This window comes from Talaromyces amestolkiae (assembly GCF_001896365.1).
Source record: "Talaromyces amestolkiae strain CIB chromosome Unknown scaffold9.1, whole genome shotgun sequence".
NCBI lineage: Eukaryota > Fungi > Ascomycota > Eurotiomycetes > Eurotiales > Trichocomaceae > Talaromyces > Talaromyces amestolkiae.
The window spans coordinates 501,688-514,723 of NW_024468045.1; the positions used below are offsets into that span (position 1 = coordinate 501,688).

Below are 13,036 nucleotides of genomic sequence, written 5' to 3' on the forward strand. Positions count from 1 at the left end.
ATACTAGCACACGCACCTACAATATCCTATGTCACTTTGTAGCAAGCTGCATGGGGACAACTACCTACATTATTTATAGATAGAAAACGTTTTGCCCCCTGCTATTTGTAAAAACCAGGTGACTGGAACTCACCTTGGTAGAGAACCTCACGAGACAAATTGTACGGACGCGCTTCTCGGCTGCCGTGATGCGGCTGAATCGTAGACATGGAATTAACTGCATGCTGCAATGAGGTAGCTAGTCGGGTTCTCTGTTACAGCTAGAATGCACTGGCCAGCATGTAAATTTTAGCTTTCATGCGTTATCTAATGAGATAGCTGCGCACTTTGCAAGGAAAGACATGGTATTCGGCGCACGCGCGCCTTGAGCCGAGTGTTAGAAAATCAAATTTGGAAGAGATTACATGTACTGCAATGCGCTAACCAGATGCTAATTGTCCATGTGGTATATTATGGTCTTGGTTGGGACCCGGTTGTCAATTGAGCATCTACAATGAACCTGCATATATGTGAGCCTTGACCTCAGACATCGGTATCTGATTTCATTAATCTCTATAGACATCAACTGTCTTAGGATAAGGGAAAAAATGGCAATACTTCTTTTTGGGGATCAGACTTCTGACCAGACATCTTTTTTGAGGAGTGTGGCCATCCAAAAGGACAATTCCATTCTTGCAACTTTCATAGAGAGATCAACTGCTCTTCTACGTGACGAATCACAGAAACTTCCATACCACAGACGCCAAAAAATCCCCCAGTTTCTTAGACTTTCAGAATTGTTGTCTGGCTATCAAGAGGCTGGCCAAAAGGTTCCAGAGCTTGAAGGGGCTTTAACTACCATAGCACAGATTGCATGGTACATCAAGTAAGTGGTAACAGCCAATATTACAGACATGGGTATTGATGACTCCTAGATATTTTGAAGGGAGACCTGATGCTATTCCACATTCGACATCTCGACAGTGTGTAAGCATATGTACTGGCTCGCTGGCAGCCGCAGCTATTCTCTGTTCCACTTCCCTCGTAGACTTGATTCCTATCGGTAATGCGGCAGTTAGAGTTGCATTTAGGGCTGGACTATGTGCAGGAACAACCGCGGATGCGATAGAAGATGACGTTGAGGTTCAAGAAAGCTGGTCTACGATAGTTGCAGATGTCAGTGCAGAAGTGACAGAGGCCACTCTCAACGACTTTCACCAGAATGAAAAAACTGATTCTCTACATCGGCTTTATATCAGTTGTTCTGGCCCTTCAACTGTCACGATTAGTGGTCCTCCATCAACCTCAGATCGCTTCTTCCAGGAGTCAGCAAAGTTTAGGCTCAAGAATAAAGTCACACTGCCAGTCTATGCACCATACCATGCGGGACATATATTTTCAACAGAGGACGTCAACCTGATACTGGACGAAGATATTCAAAATATCGTCAATAGCTACCGACCAAATGGAAAATTCTATTCAGCAGGCACTGGAAAATGCCACCAAGAACGAATGCCCTCAAACTCTTCCATCTTGCTGTCAGTGACATACTCTATCACACAGTTCACTGGACCGAGTTACTTGAAACTATTGCGCGTGACATAAAGTTATCTGCTTCAAGTGGTAGCAAAGTTATCTCGGTTGGTGCGAACAATTTGTCCAACAGCTTATTTTCTTCCATCAGAGCTGTTGACACTGAGAGTTTTCTGGAGGAGGATACAGCTCCAGCAATGACGAACCTCCAAGAGTTACCCTCACGTCTCAAAGTGACAAGATTGCGATTGTCGGAATGGCTGGACGTTTTCCTGAAGCTGCAAATCACGATGAGCTCTGGGATATTCTCACAAAAGGGTTAGACGTACACAAAACAATCCCCAAAGACAGATTCAATCCCGAAACGCACTATGATCCCACAGGCAAGGGGAAAAATAAAAGTCATACTCCATACGGGTGCTTCATTAAAGAACCTGGTCTCTTTGACCCCCAATTTTTCAGTATGTCGCCTCGAGAAGCTGCACAGACGGATCCCATGGGCAGGCTTGCATTAGTCACGGCTTATGAGGCGTTAGAGATGTCAGGCTTTGTGCCTAATCGAACGCCTTCGACAAAGCTAAATCGAATTGGCACTTTTTACGGGCAGACCTCTGATGGTTGGAGAGAGATCAATGCTGCTGAGAATATTGATACTTACTTCATCACTGGTGGAGTAAGGGCGTTTGCTCCAGGCCGTATAAATTACTTTTTCAAATTCAGCGGTCCATCTTATAGCATCGACACGGCTTGTTCTTCAAGTTTAGCTGCAATCCAACTTGCATGCATCTCCCTCTGGGCCGGAGAATGTGATACAGCATGTGCTGGTGGTGTCAATGTTCTTACTAATCCTGATATCTTCGCCGGCCTTAGCAAAGGTCAATTCTTATCAAAGACTGGCTCTTGTAAGACGTTTGACAACGCAGCGGATGGTTATTGTCGGGGTGACGGATGTGGTACGCTGATATTAAAACGTTACCAAGACGCAATCAAAGACAACGACAATATCCTAGGGTGCATCCTTGGTGCTGGTACGAATCATTCTGCCGATGCGATATCAATTACCCACCCCCATGCTGGTGCGCAGGAGTTCTTGTACAAAAAAGTTCTTGCTGAAGCAGGTGTCGATGCTCGTGAAGTCAGTTATATAGAGATGCATGGCACTGGAACACAGGCTGGGGATAATATCGAGATGACCTCAGTAACAAACGTATTTGCCCCAAGAAATCGTCCTCGGAAGCACAATCAACCTTTATACTTAGGGTCTCTGAAGGCGAACATTGGCCACGGTGAAGCTGCCTCAGGAATTAGCGCAATGATCAATTGTCTCATGATGTTGCAAAGAAATCTGATACCTCCAAATGTTGGTGTCAAGGGCATTCTAAACCAAACATTTCCCAGAGACCTTACTGGGCGGAACTTCCATATCCCCTTTCAACAAGTGGAGATACCAAGAAAGTCTGAAGGAAAACGGAAATTCTTGGTGAACAACTTCAGTGCTGCTGGGGGAAATTCAGCGGTCCTCCTGGAAGATGGGCCGATGCGAGCCTCGCCAAAGAAAAAAGATCCCCGGAATTACCATATCGTTACCGTCACTGCAAGATCAATTTCTTCACTCAAAAGAAACATCAATAATTTGATTGAATATCTGGACAAAAATCCTGGATTGCAGCTTTCGAGTTTGTCGTATACGACCACAGCTCGTCGTATTCAACACCTTTATCGGGTATTTGTTGCTGCTTCAGACGTGATAGATGTTAGAGCCGGCCTAGTCAAACAAATCAAGGAGACTTACAGTCCGGTCTCAGTCCAGCCAACGAAAGTGTTTTTTGTTTTCACCGGACAAGGAGCACAATACGTCGGAATTGGTAGAGATCTATACACGAACCTGTTTCCCTTCAGGAATGAAATCGACCAGCTAGATAAGCTTTCCTGCAGACAAGGACTGCCCAGTTTTTTGCCATTCATTACTGGTACAGATCTGTCAAACTTATCACCAGTTGTTGTTCAATTGGGACTTGTATGCATTCAAGTTGCTCTTGCACATGTGTGGGAATCCTGGGGTGTAAGACCCTCAGCTGTGATCGGACATAGCTTAGGAGAATATGCTGCCCTTTGCATTGCAGGGGTGATCTCAGCAAGTAGCATGATAAATCTGGTGGGCCAACGTGCACAATTGCTAGTCACACATTGCACCGAATTCACACACGGTATGCTAGCCATCAAGGCTAGTGTGCAAACTGTGAAGGATATATTAGGCGCAGACATGCTAGAAATAGCATGCAAGAACAGTCCGACAGAGACAGTTCTTTCCGGCACTTTGCATGCCCTGAAAATAGCCAACGAAGGGTTAAATGCAAGTGGTGTCAAGACTACCCTCTTGGAGCTTCCTTATGCTTTCCATTCGGCGCAGGTCGACCCGATCCTCGAATCTTACCATGTTTTGGCCGGCTCAGTCACATACAAAAGGCCCCAAATACCGATACTTTCTCCTCTTACTGGGGAAATAGTTCGCGAGGCAGGCATTATTGACGCAGAATATCTCGTTCGCCACGCTCGCCAAACTGTTGACTTTTGTGCTGCTTTATCTACATTTGCTTCTGACGAGCTTGGCGTTGGAAAGTCGGTCTGGCTTGAGATTGGGTCTCACCCTATATGTTCTAACATGATTAGAAATTCTTTGGAAGGTTCCCCAAATACTGCCCATTCCTTGAAGAAGGGCGAGAATAACTGGAAAACTATATCATCCAACATTGGCAGTATCTACAATGCTGGAGTGGGCGTTAACTTCAACGAATACCATGCTGCTTTTTCTCACTGTCACGAGCTATTAGCTCTACCTACCTATGCCTTAAACAACAAGACATATTGGCTTGATTATCACAATGATTGGTGTCTCACCAAAGGCGAATCGCCAACATCAGCACGGAAACTTGAAGAGGTTGCCAAGCCTTCCAAACCTTCAACGACTAGCTGCCAAAAGATAGTGTATGAGGAGCTTCATACTTATTCAGGGAAAATGATAGTTCGATCTGATCTCGCGGATCCTATGCTTTCTCGAGTTATTTCTGGTCATATAGTTAATGGCTCACCTTTGTGTCCCTCAACATTATACGGAGACATGGCTCTCACGATAGCGGATTATTTTTATAAACAACTCAGACCAGATGGTCCACAAATTGGTATGAATGTCTGCAACATGGAAGTCAGCAAACCGCTCATTGCGAAAGTGCCTCCACCCCCCGAAGGTCAAAACATCGAGGTCGAAGGTACTGCAGACTTGGAAGTAAACCAGGTACAACTACGATTCCGAAGCGTGTCACCTAAAGGAGAACTCATTCTTGAGCATGGCAAATGTCTTGTCAAGTACGAAGACATCGCTGATTGGACTGATGCGTGGAGGATGACGCAATACTTGGTTCAAACTCAGGTTGATCTTCTGAACCAGAAGCTTCAAAGCGGGACTGCTCACAAAATTTTGCGTGGTGTCGCCTACAAGCTTTTCAGGGCTTTAGTGACTTACGATGAGAATTACCGTGGAATGGAAGAAATCATATTGAACGACAGGGAAACTGGAGCAATTGCACAGATATCATTTCAGACGGACCAACAATCAGGAACATTCTTTTCCTCTCCATATTGGATTGATAGTCTGTGCCACATATCTGGATTTGTAGTCAATGCTACAGATCTCATTGACTCGGCGAAAAGCGTCTACATCTCGCATGGGTGGAATGCCATGAGATTTGCCAAACCTTTCTCGCCAGAGAAGAAGTATCGAAGTTATGTTCGGATGCAGCCACAACCAAATAATATAAGGGCGGGGGACGTCTATATATTCGAAGATGAAAATATCGTGGGTGTTGTCAATGGTGTCAAATTCCAGCAGATTCCCCGGAAGCTGTTGAATACCTTCCTCCCACCAACAGATTTGGGACCACTTTCCAGACCAATTAAGGAAACGCAGACGCCCAACAGAGCTTTCCCTGTCTCAAAGCCCACAAAAGACTCAACTGTCATCTCAATTGCAGAGCATTTATCTCTTGCGTCGCAAGTCATGGATATACTCGCTACCGAGTCCGGACTAGATCAGTCTGAATTAACGTCGGAGACAGCCTTCGAAAACATTGGAGTGGATTCTCTGATGTCTCTAACCATGACAACTAGAATCCGCGAAGAGCTTGATATTGATATTCCATCGACGCTTTTTATTGAATTCTCAACGATTGGCGAAATGCAAAATTTTCTTGTGCAACACCAAGAGACCATTACCTATCCATCGAGCTCGGCGGCGTCTCCAGCAAATACTCCACTTAGCAGTGGGAACGATTCCATCAAGAATACAACACCTGAGTCGAGCATTAGTGATAATGATGAGATAGCAGATTCCTCCATATCTTTTGGAAATACTGGGCCAAGTGTCATTCGCCAATTAATTGCGCAGGAATTGGGAATTGATATAGCGGAAGTGACTGATGATGCAGATCTGGCAGGAATGGGTATGGACTCTCTCATGAGCCTGATGATTATCGGATCTCTTAGAGAAAGTGCCGCCATCAATCTACCTTCTGCCTTTTTCCTGACACACACAACCATCAAACAAGCTGAAGAGGCGCTGGACCTGCGGCCCCTGCCAAATCCACAAGTATCCCAAAATCATCTTTTAGGAGCTACAGGCACACAAAGACAAGTTGCTCAACCACAAATTGCACTATCCGACAGTATGTTAAACACTGGAATGGTTGATCTCTCGACTTGCCCACCTGCAACCTCATTCTTATTACAAGGAAACGCCAAACGAGCAACAAGAAATCTGTTTCTCCTTCCCGATGGCTCTGGTTCTGCAACTTCGTACATGCATATTTCTCCATTACACTATTCAGTTGCGGTATATGGTCTAAACTGCCCATTCATGAGGAATCCTACCGAGTATACCATTGGAGTGCGTAATGTTAGCCGGCTATTTCTAAACGAAGTAAGACGTATTCAGCCCAAGGGACCGTATTACATTGGAGGCTGGTCGGCTGGAGGTGTTATGGCATATGAAGTTACACTACAACTTATGGCGCTGGGCGAGAAAGTTTCTAAACTTTTCCTCATCGGCTCCCCCTGCCCGGTGGCACTGAAGCCATTACCGACACGCCTTTTCAAATTCTTTGACGATATAGGCCTCCTAGGTAGTCGCGGAACAGGTTCTTCACCATCCTGGTTGATCCCTCATTTTGAATACAGTGTTTAAAATTGGCAGAGTACGAGCCTGCTCCAATGCCAAGTGGAAATGCACCAGAAACAATTGCTATCTGGGCAAAGGAAGGAGTCTGCGAGAACATGGATGGCGCCGAACGACCTCGAGCTGACGAAGATGAGCCGAAAACAATGAAATGGTTGCTCGACAAGCGTACCGATTTTGGCGACAACGGATGGGCACAGTTACTGGGTCAGAATGCAATCTCGTGCCAGGTTATGGGAGGCAATCATTTTACTATGATGACGAATAAGAATGTGAGTTCATTCATCTTTTCATACCCTCTTTTACATTACTAACTATTACCTAGGCTCAGATTCTGGGTGAATATCTTAAAGGTGGGCTTGGGGTATTGAATTGAGTCGTGGACTATTTTACGATCATTTCATGTATTTATCTGATTAAACAAGTGCTATGTAATAATCTAGACTGTTAATACTCTACACCAGACAAAATGGGAATGTCTACAGGATATCTAAGCCCCAGATATTTTTCAAACTTTCTGCCTACTAGTTCGCGTGTGTACTCTTTTCTTCTGGCTGTAAAATTGCTTGAGCATTAAGAGAAGAGAATCTTTTCGAATCTATAGATACAAAATGGTAGGAAAAATTTCGACAGTAGATATGGTTTATACCTGCCGCTATTGTAAATGTCTAGAGCAAAAGTGTCTGGTAGACTGCGTTACAATCTCGGAAAACTATGCATATTTTTGTGATACAGGAATTATGTGGAGAGAACATGAAGTTGAAGCAAGAGGAAAAAAAGACCACCATCTCTACACACCATCACTGATCCCCCGAAACTGCTCTACATACTAGCCGAAAGCCATTCAAAATTTCTTTGATCGAACCTTCAAAATGTGACGGGAAACTTCGTTCGTATTATCGCTCCATATTTGAAGAAGGCCCACGGGACAGGGACAAGGGACAACGCGATGAACCCTAACACTGAATTGCCCCAACCAAGTCCAAGATTGTCATAAAGAGGTTTTCCAGCCAGAGGGAGAAACGCTCCAACGATTGACTGAAGAACCTTACTCGCTGCTAGGGCGGATGCAGAATATTTGCCAAATGTATCGACAAGGTACATGTTGATAGATATCTGAGACGTAAGATTAGCGTGAGAAATTCATAGGCCATGATCCGCAGTCAAGGAGAGAGGACTTACGAATGCAGGAATCATTCCCATCGAAAAGAGTGCAGTGCCGATGATTGGTACAATCCACTGAACGCGAGCGTTGGCAGACCATCCGTATAAAAAGAAGGATATTGTCACAAGTGGACTTGTCAACATGAGAGGAGGGAGTCGGTACTCTGGAGCTGAGGCCCCTCCATTCTTCTCCGATAGTTTGCCATATAACACATCACTTGTCTTGCCTGTGATAACAAGCCCGAGGAAAGAGCCGATCCCAAGTCCAAGATATGCAAGACCACTGATGCCCACACTGAAGCCGTACTGCTGTTGGAAAACCAACGGAAATGTTGCAATGAAAAGATAGAGATATCCGAACAAAACTGAGACATAAAGGGACAGCAAAAATACAATGGGTGAACACAGAAGCATTTTCATCGGCCGGAATATAGCCCTGGTCCATATTTGTGATGTCAACGTCGAGTCGTGAAGCGAAGACCTCAACGCCTGGTTTCCTGTCTCATGTCTCAATTTCTTGGCTTTATGCTCGAGGATGACAGGCGCATAAGTCTCGCGTAGCAGTACAAAACCAACGGCCATGACAACCCCTGATATTATAGCTTGGAACCAGAAGACCCATCTCCACCCTTGTTCCTGGGACAGGAATCCTCCTATCACAGGCCCTATCGCAGGAGCAAGTTGCGGGCCCATTCCCCAAAGGGCCATCGCTCCTCCTCTCTTCTCTTTCGTAAACATGTCGCCAATTGTAGCACCCCCAAGTATGGTTGGCGTGGATCCTGCACATCCAGCCAGAAATCGAAAAGCAATCAACATGTTCAGATTGGTACTGACAGCGCAGGTAATGGTGAAGGCGAAAAACACAAAGCACGAAATGAGGTAAACCCATTTGCGGCCATATATTTCCGACAAAGGTCCGACAAGGAGAGGCCCGATAGCGAATCCGAGGACGTACACTGTGACAACGATTTCGCTAAGAATGGTGCTGGACGAATGGAATTCGTCCATAACTTGATAAACACCCGGGGAGAACATAGATGATGCTAGAGGACTGATTGTTACGTTAGAACACGGAATCATGTAAACATCAAGCCATGAGTAAATATCATCTCACGTAATAAACGTCATTAGAGAGACTAATGCAACAGTCCCCCATTTCCTACCGGCTGGCCAATTCATCGGATTCAGCTCGTCGTTGTCTCCGTCCCAACCAACCACTTGAGAGCCATTACTTTCTTCCGTCTTTTTAACTTCATCCACCACTTCGGGATCGTCCGAGAGAATGTTCTGGGTTGCCTCCATTTCAGATTCCTTGTCGTTGATGGTAGAATCCGACATTTCTTTCCAATGGACGGTGGAGAGTGTGACTTAGTACGACAGTAGGGACTCAGCAACGCTAGCAGGCAGAAAGTTCTCGTAGTCTGACGAAGAATATTTACCATTGTATAGATTGAATATATCGAACGCGCTGCCAATTTAAAAAGTCTTTCTAATTCTTCCTCCTATTTAGCCAAATCACCCAAAGTGGAAAGCATACTAATCCTGAAATGGATGATTCGCGCGAAAGAACCTAAAGCGGTATCCAAGGTGGATCCCTCGGCCCGGCCATCGCATGCTAGCCCTAACTGCTCCCCTATGAGATCAACTTGCCAGCTCTTTGTTATTACCCGGGAATTGATGGGTGAGCTATTTCTATTGTATGATCTGAGGTATGGGAAGAAATTTGAGAAATTCGAGTCGAATCTAACAAGTCTACAGATTATCTTCCTCTGTATGATAGTTTCCTGCTCCGCGCTCATCTAAATACATCTTAGACATCTTCTTTCTTGCACATGTGTCTAACCAGTACCTACGTATCTATCCATTCAAACTTCCAAGGTTGATTACAACTTTCCACCTAGAATAAACGGTTTTCCCTTGCGTCAGGCCCTCCAGGTCAGTATAGCTCCGGTCAGAGGAAGTAACATGCGCCCATAATTCAAAAATTCCCACTTCTTGACAAGTATTTTGGCTTCTGCGGTAGTAGCCGCCGTCTCCTCCTTCTTGCCCGACTTTGCTGTCAGCTCCGCGTGCCTCTTCATCATTTTCCGGTTGGTTGGAGCCACGATAGCAATAGTATAGGGAACTACCCCAAGCATCAATGATCCAGCCACGATGAACCGAATTTTAACTAGATTTCTATTTCTCAATAGCGATTAGATACCACTGTGGCTGTTTACATGAATCTATATGGCTTAGGAACAAATACCGTGTTCTTGGAATCGCCGAGGCCAACCTTAGTAAGGAAAAAGAGAAACATCAGACATAAACAGCCAAGAACCATATATGAATTTACTCTAATGCAGTATTTCTCTGATCCTCCTTATTGCCACATTTGCATGGTGTTCTGCATCTCAGTCATCAGCGGTGAGTTCAAGTCAGTCGGGAAGGAGAATGTGAGAGGTAGCATTGTCGTCTCGGGTGTGGATAACCTCGGTCGTTTATTTCCGGACTCCTTGTTTAGAGGTGCAACAAGCTGAGCCATCGTATCGTCTTGAAAGTCCATTTTTCCGTCAAAATTAAAGGATTCTAGCATGTTAAGATCGAAAGGGCTCTGTCTCATACTAGCCGAAAGCGATTCAATGTCGAAGATACCCGACTGATACCGTTGAACGTTGTCTTTAGCAAAACCGCTCTTTGGTGATGGCGACTCTGATATAGTAGTCTTGGAGCTGCTGTGACTTGTCGGATTGTCTGATTGACCGACGAGACTGTTGAGGAAAATATCCTCGCAAAAGTCTGGTTGTTGGTCTTGGAAAAGCTCAGGTTTGGTATTGTATACGATCGCAAGTAGTGCCTGGAAAGTGCGGAGGATTTTCTGTGTATAATTGTCCTCCAATGTATTTAACTCATTCTTTTTGAATATTTGACAGACTGATTGGAGCAGACGAAGATCACCTCGACACGTTTCCTCTGACTCCGTCGAAAGTATACACTTAACGATTGTGAAGTAACCGACACAAGAGAAGCTCTCGGCCAAGCTGCGGAGAGGAAATGATGGATATGCACTTTGATCGATGACCCTGTCAATTTCTTGTTTTGATGGGTTTTCAACCAGATTCTTAGAATCTGTGGATGGATTCACTAGCGCTTGAATATCGCTTATCGCCATTTTCTCCAACAATTCCATTTTTTTGCATAGTAGATGACAGATTGTCCGAGCATCCGAGAGCAATGTAGTTTGGTGGTTGGAATCGGAACTGTGCTGTAGGGCCGCCAAGCGACACGCGTATAAATCCATGACCAGATCAATTGAGACTGTAGATCCCGGGTCGTTCAGTTCAGCATACTCATTTAACCATTCCTCAAACGCTTTCTCTAATTTCTTCAGTGTCGCATTTCCATGTAAATTAGAATCTGGTCCTTGCATCGAACTGAGAATTGTACTAGTTTCCTCCTGTAGCAATGCCAAGTGCAAACGCATGGAACCCATCTTTGACGCCGACAATCGTTTGCCTAGATCTAGGTACATGCTACAATGTGCGCTGGGTAGCCAACAATTTGCGCTGTGGGAGATGCATAGGGATTTGTCTCGTAAGAAAAGCGAGCGAAACACCTTCATGCGCTCTTCGTAGTCGGCAGGAGTACCATCGCTGGGACTCTTTAGGCGTTGATGGAGACCCATCCGCTTTGCGAGTGTGCAGGCATGCCCTAGCAAAACTTCAGATGTGCCTGGCTCAAGATGCTGTTCCGCAGCAATGCTCTAAGCCTAGTTAGCAGATGATACGCGAAGTTAGGGCGTACTAATAGAAGAAGATAACAAGTTCTTTTGACTAAAACGTTTGAATGAAGTACAATAGTTGAGAAATTTAGGAAAGAAAATGCAATTATACAACTTACCAACAGTATTAAAGCCTGTATATTAATCAATTTTGGCGCCATTAATAACTTAATACTGGTCGACGACCGCCGGATACTCGTTATTAAGGGGCCTACCAGCTGGGATCGCATAACGGGGTCGCTGGTCATTAGTATGTTCTTGTATAAAAGTCCGAAATTCACAGCACAGTGACTCCAGAGAGCATGGCCCACGGTAGTATTCGGTACCATCGTCTTGGATCTGGATGATGTACCTGCCTGCAGTTTCTGAGTGTCTGTGGAATTTTTCAGAAAGCTGGCCGCTCGCCAATAGGACTTCAGGCGGCGTAGACCGCTGTGGACTCTGTGAAAGCTCAATGAGCTTGTTGACGCCTTTTTCGATGGTGGTGAGCCGCTCCTCAAGCTCGCCAAAGTTGTTGACACTGAGAATAAGAGTAAGTATTGAAAAAAAATTTTCTCTCAGAGAAAACCCACAGTAGCTTCATGTGATTGACTCGCTTCCCGGTGTCTGAAAAGTCGCAAGACACATTATCCCGCTGGCAATTTGTACAGCGAGGCCGCTCTCGGCCGCATCGAATCTTCCTGACGCGGCAGTGACTGCAAGCAGGGTCATGAGTCGACCACATCTAGAGAATTAGTATACTGCTTGAATTTCAGGTATCAGGTAATGCAGCACTTGAGGGGATACTCACTGGTTTCCTAGGAGGGTCCATGTTGATCCCTGAGCTGTTCGACGAACTGATACAACAACTATTAACTCAATAACTAATTTAGTCGACAACGGAGGATAATGATATTTCGTCAAAGTATGCGGTGTCTAGTCAATAAGAACGGACTTTTGTGTTAGCCCAGAAATCAAGCTTTCTTGATCATCATAGGGTGTTATTAGATAGTATAAGTTACATAGGATGATTGCGCATTATATTATTTCTTAAAGCTGATGATAGCTTTCTCGTTTACAGACCCCTGTTCTTCAGAAATTGCGTAATATTTCTTCTTCTTCTTACGTAGTACAACGGGTTCTTCAGCAGCCCTCCGTTGTCATTAAGCTTCCTCGAGAGGTAAGGTGCTGGCCTCTCACAGCCACGTTAGCTCTGCCCACGAGGGGAAAAGGTATAGATGTAGGCATTTGAATCCTTCTATTGTCAGGGATAGAAACATATAGATGGCACAGTTCGGTCCAGATCCGGGATCCCACATCGGCTTGCCTGTCCGGGGKGTGTACAGTACAAGTGGCGTGGCGAACAGCTATACGAATCCAACATTTTGGGGGGC

At 45.0% G+C, this 13,036-nt stretch overlaps 3 protein-coding genes across 3 annotated transcripts; 1 reads left to right on the forward strand and 2 right to left on the reverse strand.

Annotated features, from left to right (window-relative positions):
- Positions 1-1,768: 1,768 nt before the first annotated feature.
- On the forward strand, positions 1,769-7,115 carry BHQ10_005202 (uncharacterized protein; the record flags this gene model as incomplete). The annotated part of the gene is made up of 4 exons (XM_040877653.1): positions 1,769-6,451; positions 6,500-6,686; positions 6,758-7,011; positions 7,065-7,115. 4 exons carry the CDS (start codon positions 1,769-1,771, stop codon positions 7,113-7,115), a joined length of 5,175 nt encoding a protein of 1,724 aa, XP_040733706.1.
- Positions 7,116-7,606: 491 nt separating this feature from the next.
- On the reverse strand, positions 7,607-9,241 carry BHQ10_005203 (uncharacterized protein; the record flags this gene model as incomplete). The annotated part of the gene is made up of 3 exons (XM_040877654.1): positions 7,607-7,855; positions 7,922-8,954; positions 9,018-9,241. The coding sequence occupies 3 exons, from the start codon at positions 9,239-9,241 to the stop codon at positions 7,607-7,609; spliced, it is 1,506 nt and encodes a 501-aa protein (XP_040733707.1).
- Positions 9,242-10,265: 1,024 nt separating this feature from the next.
- Positions 10,266-12,474, reverse strand: BHQ10_005204 (uncharacterized protein; the record flags this gene model as incomplete). Its single annotated transcript, XM_040877655.1, has 4 exons — positions 10,266-11,643; positions 11,839-12,183; positions 12,236-12,387; positions 12,454-12,474. 4 exons carry the CDS (start codon positions 12,472-12,474, stop codon positions 10,266-10,268), a joined length of 1,896 nt encoding a protein of 631 aa, XP_040733708.1.
- Between the last annotated feature and the right edge of the window lie 562 nt (positions 12,475-13,036).